The following is a 26,459-nucleotide window of genomic DNA, read 5'->3' as shown; positions in this document are numbered from 1 at the left end:
GTTATCAGTCCCTCAGGTGGGAGGGAAGGGAAGTTTATATCTCTTTGAAGCTATGCCCTTTTGTCTTTGTTAAGTGTTCCCAGAGGGAGGGGGAAAGAGGGACTCGGATGAAAGCCAGACCAGTTTATAATGATTATGTCCAATAAGTCTTTAAAAGCTGTATTTTTATATTGGTACCTGATCCAGCAAAATCAATAATTCTGCTACATATTTAATTCTGACGATTAAGCTCACATCATAACAAACATGTAATTAAACTTCGTTGCCAGAGAATGTGGTAAAAGCAGTTAGCTTAGCAGGGTTTAAAAAAGGGTTGACTAATTTTCTAAAAGAAAAGTCAAAAAGCCATTATTAAGATCGACTTGGGAAAATCCACTGCTTATTTCTAGGATAATCAGCATAAAATCTGTTTTACTCTTTTGGGATCTTGCCAGGTACTTGTGTCATTCTTCACCCCTGACACCCCCCTCCAGAAAAGTGATACAAAGAAATGAATACTGCACGCTTACCCCGGATTCTATATAGCGCCAAGTGTTGCATGCCAAAATCCAAGTATTCTATAAGAATTCACGTAATTTAATTGGCTTAACAAGCCAATCAGCATTGATAACAGTGCTTAACAAGCAATTATGAACACTAGTTGGTAATAATTAGAATTTATGTTAATAACACGCTAAGCAAATTCTGTAACTCCCTGCACCTAAATTCTAATGCGCACATCCAAAAACGGGGCATGCCTATGGCCAGGAAAATGGGCATGTCATGAGGGTTTCAAATTACTATGTGCATGATTATAGAATATACCTGCTCCTCGTGTAATTTAGGCTCCTGCATTTATACCAGATTTTACTTGGCATAAATGGCCATGACTACATTTGGTCACGTGGAGAGGCACTATACTGTATATCGTGCAGAAATTTAAGCCGATTCTATAAAATTTAGGCATACTTTAGAGAATATACCTAGGCATCATTTTATTCCACACAGATTTTTCATGCACCATATATATAGAATCTCCCGCTTAGCGTAAGCAAACAGCTTGCATTCTGCAAAACACTTTTAATGCATTTTGTAGTAAGAATTTTTGCATGTGCTAAGTGTGTATTAGGGCTTAACGCCCTTTAGCAGGGGCATATCCACGAGTGGGCCTGGGTCTATTTAGCTAGGGGTCATGCCCACGCAGCAGCAGTGTCCCTAAAGCAAGTAGCTTCCACTGGTCGCAGGCTCGCAGCAATTCCCACACACTGCCTGCCACTCAGCAACCTCCTTGCAGCTGCTAAGCCCTAACTTGGAAGCCTCTCCTCTGCCACAACTTACGGTTTGTGCCCAGTCAAGATGCGTCAGAGGAGAGGCTTCCAGGGTAGTGCTTAGTGGCTGCAAGGAGGTCGTTGAGCAGCAGGCAGTGTGTGGAAATCGCTGCTGCTGCTGGCAACCCATAGAAGCATGAGAAGGAGAGTTGTGGGTGGGACAGGAAAGAGAAGGGATGGAGGCGAAAGATGCTACATGGGGGCGAGGGAAGATGGGGGAAAGATGCACGGTGGTGAGGGAAGATGGAGGGAAAGATGCTGCATGAAGCGAGGGAAGATGGGAGGGAAGATGCTGCATAGGGGTGAGGTAAGATGGAGGGAAAGATGCTGCATGGGGGAGGAAAGATGGGAGAAAGATGCTGGATGGGGGAGTGAACATGGAGGACATGATGCTGTATGGGGGAGGGAAGATGGGAGAAGGATGCTGCACAGGGAGAGGGAAGATGGGGGGAAATGCTGCACGGTGGGACGGAACATGGGGAAAGATGCTGCATGGGGTAGGGAACATGGGGGACTGATGCTGCACTGGCGAGGGAAGATGGAGGAAGAAGATGCTGCACTGGGGAAAGAAGAGAGTGATGCAGCAAAGGGGGGAGGGGGAGGAAGGTCGAAATCTTGCATATGAGGTGGAGGGGAGGGAGACATGTTGCATAGAGAGGGGATACATGGCGAGAGAGGGAGAAATGTTGAACATAGGGGTGGAGAGGATGGAGAAATTATACATAGGGAGGGAGGGAGAAATGTTGGACATAGGGTGGAGGGGAGAGAGAGAAGTGTTGGACATGATGATAGAGGGGAAGAAGGGAGAGGTGCTGCATGGGAAGGGGAGAGAGATGTTGGACCCAGAACACAAGGGAGGGGGGAGAGAGAGAGAGATTGTGGACAGTGGAAATGAGAGGTGGAGATGTTGGACATAGGGGTGGATGAGAGGGAGGGAGAGGTACAGAAGAGGTGGTGATGGGAGAAAGAGGGGAAAATGCTGGATCATGGGGGAGAGAACAGGAGGGAAGAAAGAAGGGACAAGAAAATGTCAGGCTACGAGGGTGGGGTGGGGAGGGGAGGGGAAGAAGAGGGATCAGATGCTGGCTAGAAGGATGGAGGGACGAAGAAGATAGGAATGGTGGAACCCTTGGGAGAGGCCAGGAGGGGGAGGAGGGGGTGGCAAGGAAATGAGAGGATAGTGATTACAGAGGGTAGATATATGGTAATGGGGAATAGATTTTGAAAGAGAATGTAGGGCTGGGGAAGGAGTGAGATGGGGAATTGGAGAGCTAGTGGGTGAAAGATCCCTTGTTCTGTATTTGGTGAGGGTCTGTTGGTGTGATAGTAATGGCAGGTGGGAAATCAGATAGGAGGCAGAGAAAAGAGGGAATTGGGGAGAGGGGCCCCTCCTTTATTTTCTGACCTGGGTCCAAGCAGATCTAACATCAGTCCTCCTGACCCTTGCTGTATAGCTGGTGAAGATCCCAAGCATCTATAGCTAAGGACCTCCTCCAAAGACAGCCAGGACTCCCTTTTACCAAGCTCTGCAATTGGCAACAGCATCCTTGAGCCATCAACAACTAAGCATGTGTGGGGTGCCGGCATCAGTGGCTTAGGGTCATTGCTGATGCCTGCCAAGCTTGGTAAAAGAGAGTTCTGGCAACCTTCAGAGAAAGTCTTTAGCTGACAGAGCTTAGGGATCCTTATTAGCTAAAGTATTTATATTTTGAGGTGGGGTAGGGCAGGGCAGAGAAAATTTTATGCCCACCCTCTTTGGGCTCAGGCCCACCCAAACACTGTCTGGTACATCACTGATCCAGCCTCTTCGGCTGCTGTTTATTATCCTCACTTCTCTGTAATGGCTGCTTTTCTTTTCCCTGGGCTGTTAACAGCTGTGATCACTTGCTCTGTTACCTGTTATTGGCTAACAGAGACGGATAGGTAATGTTTCACTTAGGGGCCCTTTTACTACACTGCACTGAAATCTGGGCTCAATGCATTTTAACACACAGGACTTTCCTGTGCACTAAGCACAGATTTAACAGGGCAATTAATAGGGCTTTTAAATATTTGGAAGTCCCGCGCTAATGGGAACAATAGGGCACAAGACTTGCAAAAAATTAAAGCGGGAGCACTTATCTCCTCTTATTTAGGAGGCATTTTTACAAAGCCGTGCAGGCGCCTATGCGAACCCAACACACGCCAATTCAGAACTACCGCCCAGCTACCATGTGGCCCGGGGGGTAATTTTATTTTTTACTGGCATCCACTACATGCGCCAGAAAATATATTTTATTATCTGGCATATGGTTCTAACCAGGCAGTAAGCAGCATTGTATGCGTGCTGACGATTACCGCTCGGTTAACGTGTGAGATCTTACCACTAAGTGAATGGGTGGTGGCAAGGTCTCAGGCCCAAAATGGACACACACCAATTTTCATTTTGCTGCACGTCCATTTTCGACCCCCCCAAAAAGGCCGTTTCTACAGGCACACTGAAAAATGGATCTGCACGCGTACAAAACATGTGCCTACACTAGCGCAGGCCATTTTTCAGCGCACCTTAGTAAAAGGACCCCTGGGTGCGTTATTTGGTTAGTGCATGCTGATTATAATGCGCTAGCTGGATAACATGGGAATGCCCAGTGACACCCCCTCCTCTATACATTTTTTAAAAAATAGGTAGTGTGCAAAATGTTTGGGCTTTGCAGTAAGCCTTTTCTTGCGTGGTAACTGCGCATTAGCATTTAACATCCTTTAGTAAAAGGGCCCTTTATTTAGGTGATGTAAGCATCACAGCACTGTTCTTTTTTTCTGGAAGAAAGTTTACTATTTGCCACTTTGAATTTCATGACAATCTGATAGGCTCCCAAAGCCACTAAGGTAGAGAATGACTTCTTTCCATTTTCCCTTTGAAGCCAACATTTGTGCACGTTGGTATGCACTGAGGTCTCAAATCTCAAGTCTTTCACAGGAGCATTGCAATAAAATGGAAATTTCTGCATTCTCAAGTGGGTGATAAACAAGCTCAGCATTCAGATAATTACTATAGTTGCCTGCATAACTGCTCCAAATTAACTTTGTAACATACAACTGCAAATACAGCTTTAGTTTTTTAAATTATTTAATTTAATTAGGCATCTGTAATACACTTTTACCAGGATAACACAGGCTCAAGACAGAGTACAAACAGAATCCATCTAACAACCAAAGTACATCTCAAAACAGAAAATATAATCATAAAAGGGGAAATTCTATATATGGCGCCTTAAAAATCGGTGTCATAAAACCCACGCGGTTAGCATGATTCTATAAACTACGTCTAAATTTAGGCATAGTGCATAGAATATGCTCACATGCGACTAAAATTTAGACGCACCCATTTAGGCCACCTAAAACCAGGCCTAAATGATCGTGTGTATTCTATAATAGTGTGCATAGTTTTTTGAAATGCCCATGACCCGCCCATTCCACACCCATGGAATTGAGCAAGCTCTTTGAGCAGGGACTGTCTTTCTTCTATGTTTGTGCAGCGCTGCGTATGCCTTGTAGCGCTATAGAAATGCTAAATAGTAGTAGTAGTAGTCCTGGTGTTGGCATCAGTAGTTCAAAGTGCTGCCACTTACTGCTGAACTTTACAGACTGGAGGTGGGTCTACATTTCTTCAGCTGGGTACTTTAATTTTAGTGGAGGAGTAAGGTATGACAAAGGAAATGGGGAGTTTTACTGCCCACCCATATTAACTGTTGCTCCCTTCCCAAAAGCTCATATTTGGCTATACTATTGGTCTAGAGTGGTTGAGCATGAGGAGTATGTGATATCGAATGAGAGGAATTAAGTCCTGGAGAGGAGAGAAGGGAATTTCCTAAGCACTGAAAGACTGCAGAGGCTGTGAAGAGTATGAGAGCGATAGGGGTAAGGGACTGGAAACCAGGGTATATACACCATGTTTTCAAACATGACTTCACCTGAGAGTATTCACAAAAGAGAGGGTAATACAGAAAACAAGAAGCAACACTGGGCCTTCAAGAAAGAGATAATTGCTGTCCTTTATTTTGAAAGAGACCCGACATGGGCCGTGTTTTGGCACACAAATGCTTGCCTCTGGGGTCTTACCAAAGTGTATCTTCACAAGCTATCTGAATAAAGATATTTGGACAATCTGGATAGATTACCAACAGCTGCTAACCATCTGTTTCTTCCAACCAGATGCTTAGTTTGAAAACCACCAAACAATCATCAGCAAACAAGTAGATATTGATTCCATACCTCAACACAATGTCATTAATTGGATACTGTCACTCCTCCCCTGCTGGAGGATGTAGGGTCCAGGGCTACTACTCTCAGCCCAAAGAAAAGCTCTCCAATCCATTCTGGGACAAAGGAAGAATTCCTCCAGTAATAATTATTGAATATAGCCAGGCCCCACTGGGTTTCAGGTCACTCTTTTCGTATGCTCTTACACTCAGGTTGAGGAGAAAGAAATGCCTGCTAAACTTCAAATCAGTCACTCAAAGCCTCCTTTAAAGTAAAAAAAAAAAAAATCACATTTCATAGTCACTGTAAATAATAGATACTTCATTAAGCAAAATAATTCCATTAGAAAAGGAAAGTACATGCAAATAAGGCCCTATTCTTCATATGCAAATTAGAACAATCTCTTTCTCTCCCAACAGTCCCAAACCAAGTTCCTTAGGCTTCAAAAAAAAAAATAAAAAAGGTATCTGTGCAGTCTTTTATTGTTCTGCCCCAAGCAGCCTTATACTGATCATTATATTGTAGTCCTGTTGTTCTCACTTCTAAGAATTTCTACTGCTGCAGTCACTCACTGCAAAGATATATGAAAATGCATTGTGTGTAATGTAGTCTCCCATGTACTTCAGTCACTCCTGCTTGTTTGTATAAAATTTGTTACTAGTGGTCTATTCTCCTACAAAGACCTCCTCCCTTGCTCAGCCAAGCTTGGCTCCTTTGTCTACCTACTGTCATTTCCTGATTATTCCTACTATCTCTGTCCTGATGGGTCAGCTAGGGTATGACTTTTCTCTCCAATCGAGGATTTCCTTCTAGGACAACCTCTGCTACTTGGTCTCAAGTTGTCTCTATTGGCCCTTCTACACCCCCCCCCCCCCCCCCCACACACACACACACACTAAAAACAAAAACATTCACAGTATCCTTCAGTCCACTTGTCAAAAGCCCTTTCCTGCCCAGGTAGTATGAGCAACGAAAAGGAGGACAGCCACTACCCAATTTCATAGCAAGTGGCCTCTCCATCTGGCCTTCCTACAAAAAGCTTCAGCAAACAACAAAAAGGAAAACTAACTTAGGTTTCATAAGGCTTCACCTCCATTTCTTCCTAGTTGTCCCATTCAGTGATGTCCATGGGTTCTTCCTCTTCTTCTCCAGCCTCCCAAACCATCTCAGAGACTTCTGGAAGCCCCCTCCTTTCTTCTTTCAACCTGGAGAAAGGACCCTTAAAAGCTCTACTTCCTATGTTACTTCTCCCTGATTGGGTCCCTCTTTCTTGGTCTTCCATTGGCCAGAACTGCCTTGCCTTTCCCCTTCCTGAGTTCCATGGGACTTCCCATATGCCTTCCTTGGGTTTCTCCAGAAAGGGTTTCTCCTCCTGCCCTTCCCCCAAGGTAAAAAACGTCATTCTTTTTTTCTACTTCCCATGGCTTGTACAGGCTCCTCCTCTGTTCTAGGGAAATATATTTCCTAGTCTGGTTGTTTGACCAGAGTTTCCTTTAGAGTTTGGGGATTTTGAATCAGTAGGCAGACTTCTCACTCTCCCATCCTTGAGCTGGGATACCCTTTTCTCTGTCACAATGTGCATAAAGATTAAAAATATGGTATACCACAAGGGCCATAAAGTACCTTGTGGTATACCATATTTCAAAAATGTACACATGTTATTTTACCACTGACTGGTGCTATTTTATTATAGGTTCCATTTTATACAATGAGACCCAATTACTAATAACTGGGGATAACAGTAAAATAACATGTCTTAATCTTAATGGCAATCCACATTAGTAACTATCCTGCTTATAATTGAAAGAGAAAAACGCCTGTATTGCGACCCAAATCGGGAGATGGGCGTCTTTCTCCCGTGGGTGCCCAAATCGGTATAATCAAAAGCTGATTTTGGGCGTTTCCAACTGCAATCCGTCGCGGAAATGGGTAAAGTTGACGGGGGCATGTCGGAGGCGTGGTGAAGGCGGAACTGGGGCGTGGTTATCAACCAAGGAGAGATGGGCATCTTTAGCTGATAATCAAAAAAAAAAGTGTTTTTACCGCGATTTTGGGTCACACTTTTTGGACCCTTTTTTCACGAACAAGTCCCAAAAAAGTGCCCCAACTGCCCAGATGACCACTGGAGGGAATCGGGGATGACCTCCCCGGACTCCCCCAGTGGTCACTAACCCCCTCCCACCAAAAAAAAAAACACTTTAAAAACTTTTTTTCCAGCCTCTATGCCAGCCTCAAATGCCTTACCCACCTCCATGACAGCAGAATGTGTTCTATCCTGTGACAGCCTTCCCCTGGTTCTGATGTGGCTCTCGGGTGAGTGTGACACCTTTTCTGTTATGTGGGTGTAGGGTATTGGGCTCCGTGATTCCACTAGCTTGTGGCAAATGCTCACGATGTTGGTAGTTGGTAGGCTCTACTCTCATGGTGCTTTTCCCCCTGCTTACTTGGTCAGAGTGTGCCCTGTCTTGTTTCCGGTAGTCCATGAGGTAGTGGCCATTTTTGTAAGCCAGTTTTAGATCCCTTTCACGTGTTAGCCACGTTAAAGAACTTAGTTCTTACCTTGAATGTGGCTGAAAGAGGGCATTGTACAGCATTCTGCCAGCTCTGACCTACTGCTCATCTCAGTACCAGGGAGTACATAAGTACATAAGTAGTGCCATACTGGGAAAGACCAAAGGTCCATCTAGCCCAGCATCCTGTCACCGACAGTGGCCAATCCAGGTCAAGGGCACCTGGCACGCTCCCCAAACGTAAAAACATTCCAGACAAGTTATACCTAAAAATGCGGAATTTTTCCAAGTCCATTTAATAGCGGTCTATGGACTTGTCCTTTAGGAATCTATCTAACCCCTTTTTAAACTCCGTCAAGCTAACCGCCCGTACCACGTTCTCCGGCAACGAATTCCAGAGTCTAATTACACGTTGGGTGAAGAAAAATTTTCTCCGATTCGTTTTAAATTTACCACACTGTAGCTTCAACTCATGCCCTCTAGTCCTAGTATTTTTGGATAGCGTGAACAGTCGCTTCACATCCACCCGATCCATTCCACTCATTATTTTATACACTTCTATCATATCTCCCCTCAGCCGTCTCTTCTCCAAGCTAAAAAGCCCTAGCCTTCTCAGCCTCTCTTCATAGGAAAGTCGTCCCATCCCCACTATCATTTTCGTCGCCCTTCGCTGTACCTTTTCCAATTCTACTATATCTTTTTTGAGATACGGAGACCAGTACTGAACACAATACTCCAGGTGCGGTCGCACCATGGAGCGATACAACGGCATTATAACATCCGCACACCTGGACTCCATACCCTTCCTAATAACACCCAACATTCTATTCGCTTTCCTAGCCGCAGCAGCACACTGAGCAGAAGGTTTCAGCGTATCATCGACGACGACACCCAGATCCCTTTCTTGATCCGTAACTCCTAACGCGGAACCTTGCAAGACGTAGCTATAATTCGGGTTCCTCTTACCCACATGCATCACTTTGCACTTGTCAACATTGAACTTCATCTGCCACTTGCACGCCCAATCTCCCAGTCTCGCAAGGTCCTCCTGTAATCGTTCACATTCCTCCTGCGACTTGATGACCCTGAATAATTTTGTGTCATCGGCGAATTTAATTACCTCACTAGTTATTCCCATCTCTAGGTCATTTATAAATACATTAAAAAGCAACGGACCCAGCACAGACCCCTGCGGGGGGGCACAACCTCTGATCTGCAGTTAACTGTGAGTAAGCGTGCTTATTCCAATAAAGGACGTTTTCGGAGAGATTAGTCTTCAGGTGTCAACTGGTGTGCCAATGTTATATAGCAGCAACAAGTCCTAGAGGCCTGAGTGTATGCAGGTCCCTGGAGCACTTTTAGTGGGTACTGCAGTGCACTTCAGCCAGGTGGACCCAGGCCCATCCCCCCTACCTGTAACACCTGTGCTGGTAATGGGAGTCTCCAAAACCCACTGTACCCACATGTAGGTGCCCCCTTCACCCCTAAGAGCTATGGCAGTGTTGTACATTTGTGGGTAGTGGGTTTTGGGGGAGGGGGGTTGGGTGCTCAGCACCCGTGGTAAGGGAGCTATGCATGTGGGAGCTTTTTCTGAAGTCCACCGCACTGACCTCTAGGGTGCCCAGATGGTGTCCTGGCATATCAGGGGGGCCAGTGTACTACGAATCCTGGCCCCTCCCATGACCAAATGGCTCAGATTAGGACGTTTTTGATCTGGGTGTTTTTAGTTTCCATTATCACTAAAAAAAACAAACGCCCAGCTGAAAAACGTCCATTTTTTCGAAAATATGGTCTGTCCCGCCTCTTCACGTACCCGTTTTCGGACATAGACGCCCATGGAGATAGGCGTTTCCGTTCGATTATGCCCCTCCATGTCTCTTATTTGATTAGCAGGTGTTTCTAATCGGATAAGTGCCTGCAAGAACTATATTCAGTGGCACTAACCAGACAGTACTGCTAAATATTTCCTCTGATCACCTTGGCACGATCTAGACAGTGGGTGGAGCAAAAAAGCAAAAAGTTGTCCTAACTTTATCAAGCTAGCTATATGTTTTGTGGTCTGAATATTGCCGCTCACCCAATAGCATTTCTGGGTTGGTGCTGAAACCGTATATTCAACACCAGCAGGCATATGAATATCCCGTTTTATTAAGCAATAACTACCGAGGTCCAATATTAGCTAGAATGTGTGTACTTGCTTCTGGATCACCCTGAGTCCCAATGCACTGGTGCTGGCTACAATTGTAAACTTGGAAGACATTGTTGGTATGTTTATTAATGCAAAAATAAATCTGGAAAGTGAATGTATATCAATGAAATTGTTCATAAACTAAATGGAATCATTATTTCTTTATATATTTATCTAGAGCAGGCTTGTACAACTTTTTCTATTTTCTATTTTGTAACATTTGGAAGGCCAAAACATGCACCATTGTATTTTGCTGCATGTTTCGTCAAATAGTTGCAAAAAAAACGGTGCATCATCCCTTCCCCAGCTTTCACTCAGCCACGCTCTCGTTTATGTAACCCCCTCCCCCCAGCCTTCACCCAGTTTCTTTTTCCTCACCTGGCTTCAGCTGCAGAAGAAAATGGCAGGATTCCTGCTTCCCCGCCATGACTCGCTCTCCATAAGTTTGAGCCACAAAGAGCCGATTCAAGGTGGGGGAGCAGTAATCCTCCTGTAAGCAGCGCAAGAATTACCAAGCTTCCGAGGGCCAGAAAAAAGCACTTGATGGCCGGGTTCTGGCACTCAGGCCATAGGTTGGACAAACCTAATTTAGAGTATTTCTAAGCTGCCTATTGAATATCTACTTGTCTTTTTAGGTACAGGAGCATTGCTCTTCCAATACAGATTTGCAAGATGAGTCAGCTGCTAAAATCTCACAATATGCATGCCAGAGAAGAACAGCTCTACAAAACTGCAATGGATTATTCACGGTAATACACTTGAATGTAGAATATTTAGAGAGAAAAATTAAACATGCATTTACTTGTCACCTTTAATGCAATATGATGAAAACTGCTAGAAAACCACTGTAACCAGATGTTCAGGGATATATTGTATTCTGTGCTAGGGGAAGGGGGTTGATATTCAAAAGTGTTTATCTGGCAGGAGAAGCTCCTGCCGGTTAAACCTTGCTGAGCTGCCCATCCCCTGATATTCAGCAACACTTAACCAGGCAGTGCTGTTAAATATCAGCTGTAACCAGCCATAGTGAAACCAACCACCTTAAGAACATAAGCATTGCCATCCTGGGACAGACTGAAGTTCCATCAAGCCTAGTATCCTGTTTCCAACAGTGGCCAATCCAGGTCACAAGTACCTGGCAAGATCCTAGAATAGTAAAACAGATTTTAAGCTGCTTGTCCTTGAAATAAGTAGTGGATTTTCCCAAGTCCATCTTAATAATGGCTTATGAACTTTTCTTTTAGGAAATTAGCCAAATCTTTTTAAACCCTGCTAACTGCTTTTACCATATTCTCTTGCATGAATTTGAGTTTAATTACTCGTTGAGTGAAGAAATATTTTCTCTGATACATTTTAAATTTACTACTCAGTAGCTTCTTTGCATGCCCACCCTAGTCCTAGTACTTTTTGAAAGAGTAAAGTAGTGATTCCTATCTACCTGTTCTACTCCACTCAGTATTTTAAAAACCTCTATCATAACTCCATTCAGCATCTCATCTCCAAGCTGAAGAATCCTAGCCACTTTAGCCTTTCCTCATAGGGAAGTCGTCTCATTCCTTTTATCATTTTGAAGGGCAGTCCCAGAAGTTATGCGGGCACTAGCGATATTCAGTGATGGTGATGGTGCCTGCATAGCTAAAGCAGTCTAAACGAGTGTGGTAGAAGCAGGGGCGGACTGACACTTTGGGCAACTAGGCAGTGCCTAAGGGCCCAGAGGCTCTAGGGGGCCCAAAGGCTCTCCCCCCGCACACTACAACTCCCTCTAAGCCACAGTGGGCCCCTACCGGATCCACCTTGAAAGGCCCTGGTGGTCTAGTGGCCTCTGCGGGGGCAGGAAAGAATCCCACTCTTTCCTGCCCACTGCTACTACTCTGCCTGGTGCCACCATGTTATAAAAATGTCTGCCAAGACCTCCTATGGCAGTCTCATGAGACTGCTGAGACCCGCAAGACTACCATGGGAAGTCTTGGCAGCCATTTTGAAAAACAGTGTTTCTGGGCAGAGTAGCATCAGTGGGCAGGAAAGAGTGGGATTCCTTTTTGCCCCTGAAGAAACCACCAGGGCCCTTTAAGGGAGGCCCCACCAAGGTGCAGGGGTCTGTAGATTGTGGGAGGAGGGTGGCAACTGCAGTGGTGGGGGAGCCGTAGTGTGCAGGAGGAGGTGACAGTGCAGCAGCAGGTCAATGGGTAGCGGCTGTAGGGTCCTTTACTGCCCAGGGTCGCTGGTCACTGTCAGTCCGCCCCTGCGTAGAAGAATGGCACTTCCAAAAGCACATAGCTAACCAGGCAAGTTGGACTGCATCAGGAGCGTAGCCAAACAACAGATTTTGGGTGGACCTAGGCAAGAAGTGGGTGGGCACTAAGTATTCTCCCTTTCACCCACCACCAAAAAAAAAATCAGCTGGCAGGAAAACGCTTCTTTTCACCTTAGCAGTCTGCAGCAGACATGCACTGAAAACTGAGCATGCGCAGGTGCCGGAATCGGAAGTCTTCAGCTGGCGGAGCTTGGGATCCCCACCTGCTACCGCTAATATGTGTGCTACTGTTGGGTGGGCCTAAGCCCTAATTAGGTGGGCCCAGGGCCACCCAGGCCCACCTGTGGCTACGCCACTGGACTGCATAAATATCACTTCTAACTTTGTCTAGTTAGCTGTGTGGGTACAGCGCTGAACATCAGCCATACCTGCATAACTTCTGGGTAATGCAGCTAACTCGGATAGTCAGTGCAGTACCTGGAGATGGCCTGGCATTGAATATCCAGGTCTAACTTTGCCAGCAACAGTCAGCAGTTTAAAAACAAATCACTGCTTCTGACTGAATATTGATCCAAGAGTTTTTACTGGTCAATTGACAAATTGCATTCAATGAATGAAGATTCTACCCCTATTGGGCACTCACCAATTTGGTTTTTTTTTTTTTAAAAGCAGACAAACCTAATAAAATCAGAATTCATTGTTTTTTTTTACCATTTGTCTAAATGAATGCATATCCATAGTGCTTATGTTGTTCTTATAAAATAAGCCACAACAAAAAGGAGGTGAGAACCCTCACGATACTGTGAGATATGGAACAAAAAAGTGAGGAAAACGAATGAGGATACCAAAAAATACTTTATTATATAAAAAACGACCCGACACGGCCGTGTTTCGGCCCAAAGGCCTGCCTCAGGGGTCTTGAACAACCTAAACAGGACATTGAAAATAAAACATAAAATTAAAATTAAGTATATATTATAAACTAACTCAGAAACATCAATGGTTAGTGATTTTTCATAAATAAATATGAAACTGAATAAAAATAAGAACCATATGTTACAACACATTATACGAAACCATGACTCAAATGAGTTAAATATTGAACATTATTAGAAAACAATTATTGAAAATTAGATGTTGAAACGCATGGAATGTGGAATGCATAATACATAAATATATCTTAGGGGGCAATGAATATTGTCTATGTATTTAAATTATGATCAAAGACATAAAGATAATTATAAAATACATAAACCATCCATATGGAAGACTATATGAAAGAATGTGAGACATAAAGATGAAATAATTAAGAGCTATACTACTACTACTACTTAGCATTTCTATAGCGCTGCCAGGGTTACGCAGCGCTGTACAAGTTTAAACATGGGGAAGGACAGTCCCTGCTCAAGAGAGCTTACAATCTAAAGGTATGCGAATGAAAACAAAAAACATATCATTATTTACACTTATCTCTAAAAAAGACTTAATAAATTATATTACTGACTACCACATCCATTAAGTAACAAAACCATACAAAATGAAAATTAAAGAATAAAAAGTTATACATGACACAATTTATGGATAAAAAAATGAAAATAAAAAGTACCTTTGATGATATGGTGTAAAACGTACACTGTTGAAAATGTGCTACAACAAGAGCTTCTTTGGTCTATGTGTGTAGGTAAAGGATTGGACACACAAAAAAGGAAGGAAAAAGAAAAAGGGGGAAATAAAAAGAACAATGAATGTATGCAATGCCAAAAAGAAATTAACCAATTAATGTATTGGAATCAATCATGCCAGTTAGTAATTTTATTCAAAATATTTTTGATAAACAATTAAAAATAAAATGTTATTATATACTAGTAAAAAAAGGCCCGTTTCTGACACAAATGAAACGGGCGCTAGCAAGGTTTTCCTCGGAGTGTGTGTGTTTGGGAGAGTGTATGTGAGAGTGAGTGTTTGAGAGTCAGAGTGAAAGTGTGAGTCCAATCCATGCTCCTCTGTCACCTGGCCCCTCCATTCATCCCTATCCAGCAATTCCGCTGTCTCCCTGAGGCCTGCCCTGCAATCCATATGCATCCATGGCCATCTGTCCCCTCCATTCATCCCTATCCAGCAATTCCCCTCTCCATGAGTCCTGCCCTTCCAATCCATGCCCATCCATGCTCCTTTGTCACCTGGCCCCTGCATTTTTCCCTATCCAGCATTTCCCCTCTCTGCCTGAGGCCTGCCCTGCAATCCATATCCATCCATGGCCATCTGTCCCCTCCATTCATCCCTATCCAGCAATTCCCCTCTCCCTGAGTCCTGCCCTTCCAATCCATGCTCCTCTTTCACCTGGCCCCTCCATTCATCCCTATCCAGCAATTCCCCTCTCTGCCTGAGGCCTACCCTGCAATCCATATGCATCCATGCCCATCTGTGCCCTCCATTCATCCCTATCCAGCAATTCCCCTCTCCCTGAGTCCTGCCCTTCCAATCCATGCCCATCCATGCTCATCTGTCACCTGGCCCCTCCATTTTTCCCTATCCAGCATTTCCCCTCTCTGCCTGAGGCCTGCCCTGCAATCCATATCCATCCATGGCCATCTGTCCCCTCCATTCATCCCTATTCAGCAATTCCCGTCTCCCTGAGTCCTGCCCTTCCAATCCATGCCCATCCATGCTCATCTGTCACCTGGCCCCTCCATTTTTCCCTATCCAGCAATTGCCCTGTCTCCCTGAGGCCTGCCCTGCAATCCATATCCATCCATGCCCATCTGTCCCCTCTATTCATCCCTATCCAGCAATTTCCCTCTCTCCCTGAGTCCTGCCCTCCCAATCCATGCCCATCCATGCTCCTCTGTCCCCTGCCCCCTCCATTCATCCCTTTCCAGCAATTGCCCTCTCTCCCTGAGCTCTGCCCTCCCAATCCATGCCCATCCATGTTCCTCTGTCCCCTGCCGCCTCCATTCATCCTTTTCCAGCAAGTCCCCTGTCTCCCTTCCATGACCCCCCCCTTGCATCCATGCTCCTCTCTCTCCCATGTCCCAGCCTGGGCCGCCCTCTTCTTCCCCCCCCCCCTTCGCATCCATGGTGTCGTTTCTCCCCTGCCCTCCCGCTCCCATTGTTTTTCTTTTGTGGCCACCCTCTTCGCTCCCCCCAACATGGTTTTTATTTTTTTTCTTGTTTTTAAATGTACCTCCGTGGCGGTTCCGGCAGCGAAGCGTCAGGGAAGGAGGCGGTGCTCCCGACGTCTAGGTTTCCCTTCGCTGTGTTCCGCCTTCTTTTGACGTCATCCTTGACGTCAGAAGAAGGCGGAACACAGCGAAGGGAAGGCTAGATGTTGAGAGCGCCGCCTCCTTCCCTGACGCTTCGCTGCCGAGCGTTGTGATTGGATGAGTGTCATTGCTCCGCCCTCGACGTCATCACGTTTGACGCGTGGGCGGGGCAGACACAATGCGATCTCACCCCCTTCACTTTTGGCTAACAGAGGCTTCATTCGAACGTTGGAGGTGCGTTTTATATAGAGAGATAATATTTATAAACCCTATGGAATATGAATAATACCCTAATAAAAGAAAAATAAATCCATACATTTGTGATGGTGCGATATCGAACCGGGCACTAAATAAATGAATAATAAATTAAATAAATAATACTGTCTAACCCTTTACTGTAAATTAAATTATGTAAAAAGTAATATTTATAAAATCTATTTAAATTATGTAAAAAGTAATATTTATAAAATCTATTTTAAATGTGAACCCTATGTGAAAATACTCTTTTATTGAAATCCATAACTAATAGTCTACAAAGGTTGGTAAATAAAAGTATCTAACCCCTTACCACATTAGTCTAGAAACCAGAAACTAGGAGAGCAGATATAAGCAACCTATACATTGACAATCAGTAAATGTCTCTTGCTGTGACAATATTTCATACACGTGTAGAACCTTTGAGTCTTGGATTTAATTTTAAAACATGATAATGCTACATGAGTGACGTTCCGAACTTTAAAAATTGCCTCAAAAAATATATAAAAACGAGTGCAAGCTTACCTCCTCTCTTCTAAAAAAAGGTAAAACATAAATGCCAAGAGCAAGACTGTTCTGCTATAAACGAGGAAAAGAAAAGAAAAAACCATTGAGAGAAAAGTAGATCTGTTTTTTGTAAGGGTAAAATGCAGCCCATGCGAATGAAATAATAAAATGACATCATCGTGAGCAACAGAAAGGTTTTTGCCCTACTTTCCAGATTGCAACCAGCCGAAAAATGATAAATCAAATATAAGATTATCACTGTAAGAATTGCTGTGATCACTTAAAAATATATATGTTTAAATAATGTGTGCACCCAGGGCGAAACTAAAACTTGATAAGTCCCTTTGTATCAACTATAATTTATATGTATATGGTATCTCCACCCATTTAAAACCATAATTTCTAAACCGATACCTTAAAACTAATAACATTTAGAATCTATTTAAAACAAACGGAAATCTACAGACTAAGTAATAAACTATTTCAATAATAGTTGAAAACAATGGGGCAGAAGGGATACCTTAATTCTTAATTCTTACTGTCTCTCCTAAAGGGACGTGTGTGCAATTGCCAACTCATATAAAAAATGGCGGTGGCGAAGAAAACCAATATATGGATAAAACAAAGGAAGTGACGTTTTTCAAACAAATGGAGGGAAAAAAAACAATGTCTAGATATAAAATGATGACGGCGAATTGAAGATGGAAACTGAAATGCGCTAACTGATCTGATTATAGGATGACAACAAGAATGAAAGGGAAAAAACAATAAAAAGGGGGGCGCAACCCATCTGAATAAATTAGAAACTTTAATTAACTGATTATTATTAATTGTTTATACTCAAAAAATCAAAAATATCAATGAACAAACATTGTGTAAATTTTATCACTGTACATATATGTGGTCGTTTGAAAAAGAGCTAGGAAAGCCTGATATAATTGGAGGGTAGGTATTTAAGGCGCTATTGAATTCGAATGAGTACAAATGAAGATAGGAATTAAATAAATATATTGAACAAACAGACTGCGGGCATACCAAAACTAAGTGTACAAATATTTAATTATTAATTGATAAACTTAGAAAATGTATATTTAAATATAAACATGCCAGTATAGATCACAGGAAATTAAAAACAGCCACGGATGCAATATGAAATGTGAATGTCACCACGGGTCTGAAAATCTGTATTGTGAATAATGATAAACATTAGTGTCTTATAAATTTCAAAAACGGGTCGTTTTTTTATATAATAAAGTATTTTTTGGTATCCTCATTCGTTTTCCTCACTTTTTTGTTCTTATAAAATAGACACCTTGTTCTAACTTTGAAATAACTGCTCTGTTATAAATTTGCTTACACAATGTGATTCTGACTTCAAACGTCTCACACTCCTGAATGGTTCTGAATTTCCCTTTCAGTTTCCTAATCTAGGGTCATTAATAAGTAATCAGGGCCTGAAAACGTTTCTCCCTCAGATGTGTTGTTTTGCTCATCTTCGTGACATGTGAATTTGTCATTGTAGGGTTACGTTAATCTTGTCTTTAACAAAGAAAAATGGAAAAACTATTGAACTTATTTTTGTTACATTTGTACCCCATGCTTTCCCACTCATGGCAGGCTCAATGTGGCTTACATATTGTATACAGGTACTTATTTGTACCTGGGGCAATGGAGGGTTAAGTGACTTGCCCAGAGTCACAAGGAGTTGCCTGTGCCTGAAGTGGGAATTGAACTCAGTTCCTGAGGACCAGAGTCCACCACCCTAACCACTAGGCCACTCCTCCATATGTTAATATTTTTTCAATTGAATATAATCTTGCATATATTTTGAAGCATAATGGATATTTTAGAACTGTTTCATTAACTTTATCCTTGTTATTTTGGAAGGCATCAATTTTACTACCTTTTGGTTTTGCCTCTGGCAGAAAAGTACATTCCTAAAACATGCATCAGGCTTCTGATGGTGTTTCCTCTCAGCGAACAGATGTTGCCTGTGGACATTATGTTAATGACATGTTCCATAGCTCCTTGGCATTTTGAAGTGTATCCTTTGCAACCCTTTGGGGTTTTAAAAATCTGTTTGCAGTCCACATATATTTCTCATTCATTTATGCTGTTTAATTGACATGCACAGTTACAGTTACTTTTGAGATCATCATGGAAAAAAAAATCATTAGTTTTTCCATTTTAAATAACATCAAAATTAATTGAAATTTTAACAGTTTACTATTTAAATATAAGTGATTACTATTAAAGGTCTTAATTTAAACCATATTAAAAGCCACAGTGCCATACCAAATGAATAATTAATTTATTTCCTTCTTACTTTGTATGTCTTTGTGATTCAGAACAGTAATTAGTTTTGAAGGATTTACTATTATTTATTTATTTATTTTTTATTTTTAACACATTTATACCTCACATTTCCCCACTAGTAGTAGGCTCAATGTGGCTTACACAAGACCGTAGGGCAAACTACAGTTCAGTAAAATACAATTAAACAGTGTAATAGTAAAATAATAAACGTATAGGTATCGTGTAGAACAACAGAGATAATAAGAGTGAATACAAAATGATAAGGTCCATGGATTTTGCCATAACAAAGAAGCGGTAAATTAGGTTGAGTCAAGAAGGTAGGCCTTCTTGAACAGGGTGGTCTTCAGTAATTTCCTGAAATTTAGATGGTTCTGAGTTGATTTTAATATTTTGGGTAGTGCATTCCATAGCTGTGTTCCTATGAAGGAGAAGCTGGATGCATAGGTAGACTTGTATTTGAAGCCTTTGCAGTCTGGATAAAGTAAATTTAGGTAGGATCAGGAAAAACTGGAACTGTTTCTGGGTGGTAGGTCAATTAGATCTAGCATGTATCCAGGAACTTCTCCATAAATAATCCTGTGGATCAGAGACGTAGCCAGACAACAGATTTTGGGTGGGCCTAGGCAAGAAGTGGGTGGGCACCAAGTGTTCCCTTCACCCCCCCCCCCCACCAAAAATAATTATCTCAGCTGGTGAAAAAACGCTTCTTTCCACCTTGGCAGTCTGTAGCAGGCATGCGCTGAAAGCTGAGCATGCGCAGGTGCTGGTATTGTGGACAGTAGCGTTTTCGTTACCATCAGGGGGAAGTCTTTAGCTGGCAGAGCTTGGGATCCCCACCGGCTACCGCTAAACGTATGCTAATGTTGGGTGGGCCTGAGCCCTAAGTGGGTGGGCCCTGGCCCACCCAGGCCCACCTGTGGCTACGCCACTGCTGTGGATCAAGGTACAGACCTTGAAGGCAACACATTCCTTAATGGGGAGCCAGTGTAGTTTTTCGCGAAGGGGTTTGGCAGATTCAAATTTTGATTTACCAAAAATCAGTCTCACTGCTGTGTTCTGAGCGGTCGGAAGTCTCTTGATTATCTGTTCTCTACAACCTGCATAGATTCCGTGCAGTAATCTAAATGACTCAAAATCATTGATTGTAATAATTTACAAAAAACATCTCTGGGGAAAAAAGGTTTAATACGTTTAAGTTTCCACATCGAGTAAAACATTTTCTTTGTGGTGCAATTTACTTGGGTTTCCAGGGTCAGGTTCCGATCAATTGTGACGCCAAGTAGTTTTAAGCTATCTGAAATGGGGAGGGAGTAGTTGGGAATATTTAAAGTTGTAGGTTTAAACTTGTTATGCTGAGAAGATAGGATGAGGCAATGAGTCTTCTCAGTGCTCAGTTTCAGTTGAAATGAGTTAGCCCATGCGTCCATTGTACTCAGGCCTATCCTGATTAAATTGGTGATTTCAGTCAAGTCTTGTCTTAATGGAATATAGATTGTAACATCATCAGCGTAAATAAATGGATTTAAGCCTAGTTTAGAGAGTGAATTAGCCAATGGAATCATCATTGTGTTGAAGAGTGTTGGTGAAAGTGGCAAACCCTGAGGGACTCCACAAACTGCTTTCCATGAAGATGAGATAATTGAATTTGATTTCACCCTGTATGATCTGTATGAAAGAAAACCCTTAATCCAACTAAGTATATTTCCGCCAATCCCAAAATAATCAAGAAGATGAAGTAGGATGTCATGGTTGACCATATCAAATGCGCTGGACATATCAAATTGGAGGAGAAGTGTACTTTTGCCACCAGCAACTAGTTGCTTGAATTTGGACATAAGGGTAACCAATACAGTTTCAGTACTGTAGAGGGAAACGGACACCAGATTGTGAGCCATGTAAAATGAAGAACTTTTCCAGGTATTCCGTAAGTTGTTTAGTCACCATACTTTCCATCAATTTAATTATCAATGGTATAGCAGCAACAGGACGGTAATTTGTAATATCATTGGGTTTTTTCTTGGTGTCCTTAGGTATAGGCGTAAGAAGGATATTCCCATAGTCCTTAGGGAAGAAGCCTTGTTGAAGCATGAAATTAAAATGAAGGGGGCACCTAGATGTGGGTACAGTGGGTTTTTTTTTGGGGGGGGGGGGGGGGGTTGGAGGGCTCCCATTTACCACCATAAGTGTAACAGGTAGGGGGTTTTGGACCTGGGTCCACCTGCCTGAAGTGCACTGCACCCACTAAAAACTGCTCCAGGGACCTGCATACTGCTGTCATGGAGCTGGGTATGAAATTTGAGGCTGGCATAGAGGCTGGCCAAAAAATTATTTTAATTTTTTTTGGGGGGTGGGAGGGGGTTGGGGAGTAAGGGGAGGTAATCCCCGATTCCCTCCGGTGGTCATCTGGTCAGTTGGGGCACTTTTTGGAGGCTTGGTCCTAAAAATAAATGGACCAAGTGAAGCCGGCCAAGTTCTGGTCAGAGCCGGCCTTCTTTTTTCCATTATCAGCTGAAGCCGGCCATCTCATAACCATGCCCCCATCCCGCCTTCCATACCCTTACGAAACGCCCCCTTAAACTTTGGCCGGCCCTGCGACGGAGAGCAGTTGGAGCCGGCCAAAATCGGCTTTTGATTATACCGATTTGGCCGGGTTTAGGAGATGGCCGGCTAGGGTTACCATATTTTGTCCTCTGAAAAAGAGGACACATGTCACACACCCTGTCCTGTCCCGCCCCGCCCACCCACACCACACCCCTGCCACGCCCACATCACACCCCCTGCCCTGCCCACACCACGTCCCTTTCGGATCCTCATCCCGCCCCTATCACATATTCCCCCCTCCCCCGGATCACATATTCACCTCCCCTGCCCCCCTGTCACCTCCCCTCCCCTTGTCACATATTCCCCTCCCCTCCCCTTACTTACTATCTACTGCCCTGGTGGTCTAGTGACCTCTTCGGGGCAGGAAAGAGCCCCCTCTTTCCTGCCCGGAGCACTGCCTGCCCTTGCCCTGCATCCTACTTGGTCTCGGCTGGGGATTCAAAATGGCCACCGAGAGTTGAAGCGGCCTCGCGAGACTTCAACTCTCGGTGGCCATTTTGAATCCCCAGCCGAGACCGAGAAGGATAAACAGCAGCGGAACCAAGAACTGTGTATCAACCACCTGGGAGAGCAAAGACCTGTCAATCAAAAAATAGTCATGTCTAGCATATACTCTTTGGAGATTAGAATAAAAAGTATAATCCTTCTCCTGGGGATGAAGTATGTGCCACATGTCCAGAACCCCTAACTGGTGCACCATAAAATTAACCTCCTTACCTTCAAAACCTTTCTTTCTTGTCCTGGGAGGGTTGCAATCCAAAATAGGGTCAACAGTGATGTTAAAATCCCCCTCCCCCCAGACGTTGGTATTCAGAAAGGGCCAGCATGGATGCCATGACCTTAGAGAAAATTTTATGGCAATATACATTGGGTGCATAGATATTATAAAACAAGAGTTTATGGCCCCAGAGTTCCCCTGCCATAATGACATAATGACCCTCATTGTCTTGAATTAATTTATGGAGGTGACAGGGCAACTGACTGTGTAGCAATATGGCCACACTCCTCTGTCTCCCTTTAAAAGTTGAGTACCCAACCTCACCCGCCCAGCCCCCTAACTTTCTCATGATCTAAAGCAGTAAGATAGGTTTTTTTGGAGATAAGCGATGTCCACCTTCTCCTTCTGCAGCCAGGAAATGATTTTCTTTCTCTTTATGGGAGAATGAACACCATCAACATTTAAGGAAAACAATTTCAGATTAACCATTAGAAAACCAAATAAAAAAGTTAAAGCACACTAACAACCGTATATACCATTCCCAGAAAGCCTCCCAGGAAAATAACAGACCAAAGAGAGACTATGAACAGTAATGAAACCTAGAGATCCCACCAAATTCAAATACAAGAGAATAGCCAGCTTATTTTCGAAAGAGAAAAACGCCTATAGTGCGACCTAAATCGGGAGATAGACGTTTGTCTCGCAAAGGCGGCCAAATCGGTATAATCGAAAGCCGATTTTGGGCGTTTCCATCTGCACTCCGTCACGGAAACGAATAAAGTTGATGGGGGCATGTCGGAGGCGTGGTGGAGGCAGAACTGGGGCGTGGTTATCAGCTGAGGAGAGATGGGCGTCTTTAGCTGATAATCGAAAAAAAAGGTGTTTTGACCGCGATTTTGGGTCACTTTTTTTGGACCCTATTTTTTCACAAACAAGTCCCAAAAAAGTGCTCCAACTGCCCAGATGACCACTGGAGGGAATCGGGGATGACCTCCCCGGACTCCCCCAGTGGTCACTAACCCCTTCCCACAAAAAAAACCCACTTTAAAAACTTTTTTTCCAGCCTGTATGCCAGCCTCAAATGCCGTACCCACCTCCATGACAGCAGAATGTGTTCGAACCTGTCACAGCCTTTCCCTGGGTCAGGTGTGGCTCTCGGGTGCAGTACAGGGTCACATCAGCATTGCATTGTGGTAGGTGTAGGGTATTGGTCTCCGTGATTTCATTAGCTTGTGTTACAGTCTCACGATGTTGGTAGTTGGTAGGGTCTTCTCCCATGGTGTTTTTCCCCCTGCTTACTGGGTCAGAGTGTGCCCTGTTGTGTTTCCTGTTGTAGTCCATGCGGTAGTGGCCATTTTTGTAAGCCAGTTTTAGTTCCCTTTCCTGTGGTAGCCACGTTACAGAACTTAGTTCTTCCCTTGAATGTGGCTGAAAGAGGGCATTGTACAGCAATCTGCCAGCTCTGACCTACTGCTCATCTCAGTACCAGGGAGACTCGTTGCCAGTGGGGCACAACCTCTGATCTGCAGTTAACTGTGAGTAAAGGCGGTTATTCCAATAAAGGACGTTTTCGGAGAGATTAGTCTTCAGGTGTCAACTGGTGTGCCAATGTTATATAGCAGCAACCAGTCCTAGAGGCCTGCGTGTATGCAGGTCCCTGGAGCAGTTTTAGTGGGTACCGCAGTGCACTTCAGCCAGGTGGCCCCAGGTCCATCCCCCCCCTACCTGTAACACTTGTGCTGGTAAATGGGAGGCCTCCAAAACCCACTGTACCCACATGTAGGTGCCCCCTTCACCCTAAGAGCTATGGTAGTGTTGTACATTTGTGGGTAGTGGGTTTTGGGGGAGGGGGTTGGGAGCTCAGCACCCGTGGTAAGGGAGCTATGCATGTGGGAGCTTTTTCTGAAGTCCACCGCACTGACCTAGGGTGCCCAGTTGGTGTCCTGGCCCCTCCCACGACCAAATGGCTCGGATTAGGACGTTTTTGAGCTGGGCGTTTTTAATTTCCATTATCGCTAAAAAAAACAAACGCCCAGCTCAAAAACGTCCATTTTTTCGAAAATATGGTTCGGCCCGCCCCTTCATGGACCCGTTCTCGGAGATAAACGCCCATGGAGATAGGCGTTTCCGTTCGATTATGCCCCTCCACGTCTCCATGAACTCACCCTCCAGAAAACCCCAAACATCCATACCAGCAGACATACCCCCCCCCCCACACACACACACATATAAACCCCCAATCCCTAAAACCACCTACACTCGTCTTACTCCCCCTCCCTCCCTCTTATGGCCCAGAAAACCAACATCTTAACCTTCAGCTATCCTCAAGCAAAAAGAAAGAAAACCAAGTACTTCCAGGGAGGATCCTGTCGCTGTATTGTATTATTGAACTAGCAGTGATTGCATTAACCAAAAATTATTTTGCTTTTAACGGTAAATTTTATCAGCAAATCAAGGGCACTGCAATGGTTGCGACATTCGCACCATCTATTGCGAATTTATATGTTAGTAATTTTGAAGAGAAATTTTTAACTGAAAATAGGTTCAAAACCAATATTTTATTGTGGAAGCGTTATATAGATGATATTTTTTTAATTTGGAATGGGACAATTTGTGACTCGCAAGATCTTTTCACCTGGCTAAATAACCTTGACCCAAATTTGAAGTTTCAAATGAATTATAATGATAAAAGTATTCCTTTTTTAGATATTAAAATCAGCATCAGAGACAACAAATTTATCACAGACATCTACCGCAAACCGACAGATGTCAATACATTTTTAAGATATAACAGCTGTCACAGTTCATCCCTGAAAAAGAATCTACCTTATAGTCAGTTCTTGCGGTGTTATGATCCCTGCACTTATTATCTTAGATCCCAAGATATGATAAGACGTTTTCACGAGAGAGGTTATCCATTGAAACACATTAATAAAGGGTTTGTAAGAGCCTCTGGGGTGTCAAGATCTGCATTGTTACAACCAGCTAAGAAGAAAAGTAATGACAAAATTGTATGTACACTTCTATTTAATCATATGTCCAATCCTATTGTTAAGATCATTAGGAAACATTGGCATCTAATACAAGGCATCCCTGCTTTTGATAACAAAGATCTATTAGTGCCATCAGCATTACACTTTGAACCCAAAACATTGAGGAATTTACCAGTTGGACATTACCCATGTGGATCATGCTCTGTTTGTAATGTGAACATGAGAACCACAGTCATCCATATTCCATCTTTCAATAAAAAAAAATCCATCTGAAAGGATTCTCTAATTGCAAGACTAAAAACGTTATTTATATGGTTATCTGTCCATGCTATAAAAAGGAATGCACTTGAGAAACCACTGGTGGAACATTCAAAAACCTTAGGACATCTTTTTTGAAGAACTGCGTTTTTGCGTTTTATTTGTGCACAAAAAGAGCTGGAGAGGTGGACCAGTAGACACCCTCCTTCTAAGGAAGGAACAACAATTCATTTTTGAGTTACAAACTTTACATCCTCAGGGTCTGAACATGGAGACTGACCTATCAGTATTCCTGTGAAATAATATTGTTTTTACTTCTTATTCTTTCATTTAATCATTTTTATTCACAATATATTTTTTGGTTTTTAATTAGTAGTTTCATTTTTATTTGGCTTGGTATTTTTGTTGTTGTGCATTCTATATATATGGCTCACTGGCATTCTCTTTTTTACTTAGGGTGTTCACATACATATTTTTTATATTTTTGTTTTCAGCGGTTTTTATATAAATCAAACAGTTTCCTAGCAGAAGAGGTATATAAGTTTATATTTTTTAATTCAATTAATTTTCATTTTTTTAATTTTTTATTCTTTACCGAACATAGTCCCATCATCAATATAATTTACATATCCTGTGTTACATCAGATCACATTCATTGTTGTTTTTCATTCAGTATTTTCTTCACCGCATTTATTAATCGATCATTGCATATAAATTTGATTTGATTCATAGCTATTTTCCTGTTTTTTTAGTCTCTGGCATTTTTTAATTTAATTTGCCGCTTTTTTGAACTTTGACCCGGAAATGATGCGTATAAACATCACAGGACACTTGCAACAGTTTTTCCAGCTTCAATAATGGTGTGTCCATTTGTGTACTCTGGAGACTACAGTAAGTATATTTTTGTTTTTTTTGTTTTGAGACACATTTTATGTATGCGCATCATTGCACTATTGGCATTTACATTTTAATATTTAAACTGTAGCAATTTTTTTAGAGACGCTGATATCCATACTCATGTTGGTCTCTGCTCTAATGCTGTAGGCATCC

At 43.0% G+C, this 26,459-nt stretch overlaps 1 protein-coding gene across 1 annotated transcript in view; it reads left to right on the top strand.

Annotated features, from left to right (window-relative positions):
- Positions 1-26,459, top strand: part of DNTT (DNA nucleotidylexotransferase) — a 343,242-nt gene that overhangs the window by 33,973 nt on the left and 282,810 nt on the right. Inside the window, exon 3 of the mRNA XM_030204811.1 lies at positions 10,880-10,993. Coding sequence (XP_030060671.1) covers positions 10,880-10,993 — 114 coding nt within the window. The remainder of the gene's footprint in view (positions 1-10,879; positions 10,994-26,459) is intronic.

This window comes from Microcaecilia unicolor, chromosome 5, assembly GCF_901765095.1.
Source record: "Microcaecilia unicolor chromosome 5, aMicUni1.1, whole genome shotgun sequence".
NCBI lineage: Eukaryota > Metazoa > Chordata > Amphibia > Gymnophiona > Siphonopidae > Microcaecilia > Microcaecilia unicolor.
This window is presented reverse-complemented; position numbering and strand designations above follow the sequence as displayed.